Below are 6,798 nucleotides of genomic sequence, written 5' to 3'. Positions count from 1 at the left end.
TTACCTTTGGTACACTCTGATGATTAACTAGGACCGAATCCAGTTCTCTGCCCAGTCCGCGTACTCTTCTACTCCAGAAAACTTTGTAACGCATGATTGGTAGATCTGAGCGTGGTTCCTTCCATTCCAATTTTATTGTCACGTTCCCTGAAATCGTTTATTTAAGTATATTTCCTTTTAATAATAAAAGGGCTGTGATATTTAAACTTTAATTAATTGTGAAGCGCGTCTGTGGCTCAGAGGTTTAGATGCTTGACTTGTAATCTGCAGGTCTTGGGTACAAATCGCGCCTTGTACCAATGTGTTTTTCGATCTTCGATTTACATATATATCAGACTATGTTCTACATCTAAATCTGTGCCAAATTTCATCAAGATCTGTTAAGTCTTTACGGAGATACGTTCTAACAAACATCCATCCATCTAAACTTTTGCATTTATAATATTACCATAGTAAAAGTAAGATTAATTTACTAAATGCAATACTTATCATTGTTGAATTAATCCAAATTAATTATAGATGACAAAACTTTAATAATTAATAGTAAAATTACAATTACAATAAACCTACCATTTTCAGAATTGATCCGTTGCACTTTGAGTTTCTTTGGCGCGGGAGGCGGTCTCGGCCCTTTTCGCGGAGTAAACGGTGCGCTGGGTTCGGAAAACCCTCGAGTCCCTGACGCACTGACCGCTGCCACTCTAAACCGGTACCATCGACCAGGTTTCAAATGGTTACGGAGAGATACCTTTGTCCTAAAGTATATGAAAAAAAAGTATTAGTAGAAGTAGAGAAGTAGTCGTCGTAAATAAATTAATTAGGAACGGCTTAACTCACCAATGCGAGAAGTGACGCGAATGCCAAGAAAACAAAATAGACGGGTTCGAAACTAGTCGGCGCTGTCACCGGACGATCAAACGTTAGTTAAGCCCTTTCTAATTAATTTATCATAATGTACCTTTGCAAAGCCGTATTGTGAATACAATGCCACTTATGTTTTGTCAAAGGAAATTAGACAATATTTTCGCAAGTGTTTCGGCAAAGAAAATATTTAATAGCAGGCTAATCGCAGACACATATTCCCTTTGACATGTGTTTTGTTGTGGAAGAATCCATCCGTATTTACAAACTTAGACGTGGTTATAGTTTGTAAATAATAGAGACAAAGCAAACTATTACGGTTATGCGATACGAAACGGAAAGTTGCTTCAAATCGTAGTTTTTAATATCATCAAATTTTTTCGCCAATAAATTCTTATTGGATTTGTTCTTCTTTTATTTTTAGGTCTAGTTAATGTAAGCTATTAACTTTTGTGACCTCAGTATTCGAGTTACATTTGTTTTAATTACTTGATACTCCGAGCGGTATATATTTTTTTTATAATAATTTCTACGATACCAATGTTATTTAATAGTTCGTTAATCAGGTGTTTTATCAATGATGCAATTGAGCGTCATCATCTAGCAAATTGTTTCTGAGAATGGTCTGTAAATCAGATAGTCCAGTCATTGGCCTTATTTTATTACATCTCTTTAATATTAAGACGGCGGACTTTTTATCTTACTCTTACTAATATTATCAATGCGAATGTTTGTTTGAGGGTGTCTTCAGAACGGCTGTACAGATTTTGCTGAAATATGGCGTACATGAAGACCACAGTCTGAATGAACACGTAAGCTAATAATTAAGTTTTTTTTTTAATTCGGCGTAGCCGGAGTAGCGGGCGACAATTAGTAATATTATAAACGCGAATGTTTATATTATAAGATGGATGGATGGAGGTTTGTTTGAAGGAAGCTTCAGAACGGCAGCAGGAATTTTGCTGAAATTTGGTGTGCATGCAGAATACAGTCTGGAAGAACACATAGGCTGCTACTTTTTTTTTTAATTCCGCACGAACGGAGACGCGGACGACTAGTGCTTTATAATTTATATCACTTGTGTATTTAAAAATGAACGCAAGAAATCTTATGAAGTTAAACTCTACCGTTGATTGACAACGAGAAACTTACTGAGAACACAGTAAGCGTTTCTGAGAATTTCGCTGTTGTGTTTATTATATTAAAAGAAATATTAAGAGCTATTGAGTTTTTTTAAGTGTTTTTATACTGTTATAATTTTAATGAATTAGTTTTTGTTAATAATTACATAGTAAATTTAACACTTAATCTGTCTTGTGTTACGAAATTCGATTTATTAAAAAAAAATTACGAAAATATGTTATAGAAGTGGTATAAATAATTAGAAAAAAATAAATGTACATATAAAAATTAACATTAGTTAAATTATTAACCGTGAGTTTCTAAGACTAAAGTCTCCATTTGAAATATAGTGTTGTCTTTGTATTGTCAAAGTTAATGACAAGGATGACGATGTTTTTATACAGAGATTTTGGTGTTAATAACCACCGGTAAGTATGTCAGTCTGTCTATAATCATTTTAAGATCCAAATGTACATTTTTAAAATAGAGGTTATATCCTTTTAAATTTCAATAAACAGTTGAAATCTGATTACTCGCTTTTTTTTATAGGAGAAGGGGGCAAACGAGCAACGAATCGCCTATCGCCTTTTCGTACCTTCTTATATAAAAAGTTAATTACTATTCGTCTTTCTTTTAGTACAAAGAAATGATAACTTGAGGAAGTATTATAGTACGAATCGATAGCATTATCTGCAGTGTCTATTTAATTAGAGCTGCCAAATGTTTTTGCATCCGATCTATATCAGAAACAAAGACCTATTAATGAATATTTCGATATACAAGTTACAACAGTTTCTCATTCGTATTTGAGTCCGGGTTTAAATGATCCTAGAGTCCAAAAACAATACCGGATCTCGCAAGCGAAACGGTTATCGTTGTTTTTGTTAGTTTAACTTATCGCTTGTTTGTATTTTACATTCGATATAATGAAAAGAAGTGTTTTTAATTATTACTCGTAATCAATTGTGACAAGCTTGACACGGGAATCAAAGAAATTAACAAAAAAAAAACTAATTAATATTGCGTGTGATAACAACTTCGAGATTATATTAATGTTTTCATGTGTTTTAAACGAGACATAATAATTTTTAACCATCACAGACGTCAAGTAGATTAGATTATGGACTAATCGATCATTCAAATTCATTTTTTTAATCAAATTAAACCGATCGATGTAATCAGGTCGATGACTGTAAGCGGTCAAAGCATTCTTGGTACACAGAACTATGATTTGGTAGAAGCGCAACAAAAGTCGCAGATAAACTAGAGTGTAGCTTTTCCCACAAGCCGATACTTAGAATTAATACTAACTTGTTAGTTCTCATAAGAAGGTTCCATTCGCCTAGGCCAGCCTCCTCGTACTTAGGACCTAAATGATGTTGCTCTTCCAGCAGATAGAGGACTCTACCGGGCACAGTACGAGCTGCGTCACCGACACCGTCTGACCATTGGATGATCACTGAGCGACGCCTTTCTTTTATTTCGTCCAGTGTCGGTAAAGCTGGGAGACCTACGACAAATACTACTTTAAAACCAATGTAATTATGACAAATAATAGTTGTCCTTGTAATTTTATCTGGTTTGATCACTTTAGTCTTCGTTAGTAACTAATTAAACCTTAGATGTCGTTACATAGCAAATATATCAATTTTTCAAAATTTAAGGTGTATTGATCCTTTTCCGAATGATGGTGACTCAGAGGAGTAGGCAGCGATTATGGATTTCCATCCTACCAGTACAATATCCAGCTAATTTTACCAGCTAAGGTTAGAAGGTCGATTGGTTCATTGCACGCAGAGCTGCAGCCATGTCTACAGCACCGCTGCGTTCCGTCGCACTGCGCATCACTGTTGCATGCCTCTATGCATGCCGCTACCCACCGAGGGTGGTCTGTGCTCGGACAAGTGCCCGGCTTCCTCTCTTGTGATCGACATGTTGAGCGACACTGAAACAAAACACTACAACTTCATACGTACGTTAGGCAATGTGCTCTTTGAAGAATCCTGACAAAGGTTATGTCATGTTTTGACATCTAGTGGACACTTGAAAAATGTTGGTTGTGTTGTCCTGTCTCTCTTGATGCTATCGAGTTTTATTATTATGATTTATTCTACGTTGGGACTAATGAGATTGTGGCTTTCTTAGAAGAAGCTATTTTATATAACTTAATATTCGTTAAGACATTTATTTTATCTGTATTTAAGCCTACTCTTATAAAAATGCTTTGTCACTGTTAATCATATTTTCTCAAAACAAATTACTTGAATAATCGTAAAATTCACTAATGACTATGTATTATTTTATTACATTTTAATTTCCAACATAATTTTAGCTTGTGAATATTTATTCCAGTAGAAATAACCAAGAGGATTTTTAATACACTTTCAATAAAGTTATTGAAGTTGAGTTCATTAATTCTAATAATGATAACACGATTTTAAATTGAACTATGTTAGTCTTTTAACGAAATAGTAAAGCTGTTAATGAATATTGACTTTTGCATTTAAGATGTTTAGATCGTATGATTGAAAGGACTCATTCATATACGTCCGTTACATTGGTTTCATTTGACTAACTTAATTAGCGTCTGCATATCGAGTATGTAATGAATTGTTAACTCGATGATGCATAACCCACATATTTCTTTTGTTTTGTTTACCTAGTGAATGTAGACCTGTAAAAATTATTCAATTGTTTTTTTTTTAAATAAGAGAAGGGGGCAAACGAGCAGCGGGAACACCGAGGTGATCAACGACGCCCATGGACATGTGCAACACCAGAGGAACTGCAGATGCGTTGCCGGTCTTTAAGGAAAATACTGTTCGATTTTATCTTTGAATTTCGATGTTCATTTGTTTGTTGAACTGACTTCAGCTCGGTCTATTTAAATTGTACAACTCTCCTTTATAATCTTTAATTTTCTATCATCATCATCATCAACTATACGTCCCCACCGAGGGGATCGGAACCCTAAGTTAAGGGTGATAAGGCCATGGTCAACCACGCTGGCCTAGTGCGGCTTGGTTGACTTCACACATATCTTTTGAATTTCTTCTCAGATATGTGCAGGTAAGAACGTCGGATAAATGTACATATGTAAATCGGAAATCGAAAAACACATTGGTACATAGCGGGATTAGAACCCAGGACCTGCAGATTGCAATTCAAGTGCTTGACCCCTGAGCCACCGACTTTATTTTCTATAACAAATAAGAATTACAATGTTGGAGCATATCTGCTATTCCCTTTTCTCTTTACCACAATTTAGCTTGCAGACAAGCTGCAATACATTCTTTGTACTTTATGGAGGGAGCTACTTATTCACGTAAGAGAGACTAAAAAAATATTCTGGGGGCCATATCCTTTTGCACATTGAATTTTAGCAACGTATATTTACTCAATTTGTACAAACAAAACAGTCTTTTTGTACTTGTAGGAATAACTTACTAACCGGAAATTATGAAATACCAACGAACAACATTTAAATTCGGGAAATTAAAGGTCGTCAAGGTAATTTTGTATTATATCTCTAATTACACTTAATTTATTATTCTAAGTTATCCAATTAAATTTTATCTTACTAATATTATAAATGCGAATGTTTAGGATGGATGGATGTTTGTTTGAAGGCATATCTTAAACGACTTAACATATCTCGCTGAAATTAGGCATAGATGTAGAATATAGTCTGGAAGCACACATTGGCTATTTTAGGATTTTTAATCTGCGCAGACTGAGTCGTGGGCAACAGCTATTAATATGTATATCGTAATTGTTTAAAATTTTACCTGAACCTTATCTTCCTTTCTTGCATCGTAGCAAACCAAATCGCATCTCGTCTTTGATAACGGTTCTGATTGCAAGCGCGAATATCTTCTAACTTTTGATAGAATCATCGGAGTGAGGCATAATAATATGAAAATAATTTTAGTTCGCATATTGATAGTCGTAAAATTTTATGATATTTCAAATTATAAGTCTCTGAGTTATGTTTTACCTGTAAAAAATAGTTGTTCAATACTTAATAAATGGTAATAAATCGTTTGAGGAATAATTCAAATCTCACAAATTACTTCGTATACGATGATTACTTGTGAAGCTATTAACGTGATTCGTTTGTAGGCGGGCCTATGTTAAAAATTATTGTTATAAGAGTTCAAGAATATTATTGTGTGAATTCCGGTATCTATATAAATAGAAAATAATTTATATCTTCTATGAATATTTTAAACTATTCAACGATTCTGTCGAATTTTGGTAGGATTTTTGGGGATATAAATGTTGTTTAAAGATGTACTAATGTCGATCAATCAAATTAATTGTTAGAGAATGATTTAGAAGTTCATCAAAATTTTGTCGGAGACATTTCTTTCTATTAGATAATATTATTTTATAAAGGAAGGAAGTTTGATTACAACACAAGATCACTTACGTAACAATAAAAAAACGAATTAAAAATTTAATGAAACACTGAATATGTCCCACTCATTTGATTCCCATTAAATTAAAATTGTAAACTTTAATAGAACTTAGCATTTTGACACGCGTGTCATTGACCCCGCGAGCTTCGACGGGAAATAAACAAAAACTTGGGGAAGTGTAGACGTGTGTCCAATATGACATGCGCGGTAATACTGACCACTTGCATGCCTACGCGCATCGCTAACTATTCGTGCCTTGGCTTCATTAGATATTGTCGATGCTTCACTTGTATGTGGACGGAAGGTTGCTTTTACTCGGACTGTTTCCTAATTAAAAAATGAACGGCGTCTTCCTGTTGCATTCGATGTGTTTGCTTTTTCAACTGTTTACACT

At 34.2% G+C, this 6,798-nt stretch overlaps 1 protein-coding gene across 1 annotated transcript in view; it reads right to left on the bottom strand.

Moving 5' to 3' along the window:
- Kal1 (anosmin-1 Kallmann syndrome 1) overlaps window positions 1–6,603 on the bottom strand; it is a 7,928-nt gene extending 1,325 nt beyond the window's left edge. Inside the window, exons 1-6 of the mRNA XM_013318281.1 lie at window positions 6,416–6,603; window positions 5,772–5,980; window positions 3,742–3,928; window positions 3,295–3,493; window positions 571–755; window positions 5–147 (exon numbers count right to left, since the gene is read on the bottom strand). Of these exons, the coding sequence (XP_013173735.1) occupies window positions 5–147; window positions 571–755; window positions 3,295–3,493; window positions 3,742–3,928; window positions 5,772–5,921 (864 nt within the window). The 5' untranslated portion in view covers window positions 5,922–5,980; window positions 6,416–6,603. The remainder of the gene's footprint in view (window positions 1–4; window positions 148–570; window positions 756–3,294; window positions 3,494–3,741; window positions 3,929–5,771; window positions 5,981–6,415) is intronic.
- Between the last annotated feature and the right edge of the window lie 195 nt (window positions 6,604–6,798).

Source organism: Papilio xuthus, unplaced genomic scaffold (genome assembly GCF_000836235.2).
Source record: "Papilio xuthus unplaced genomic scaffold, Pxut_1.1 DF826923.1, whole genome shotgun sequence".
In the NCBI taxonomy this organism is placed as follows: Eukaryota; Metazoa; Arthropoda; class Insecta; order Lepidoptera; family Papilionidae; genus Papilio; species Papilio xuthus.
This window is presented reverse-complemented; position numbering and strand designations above follow the sequence as displayed.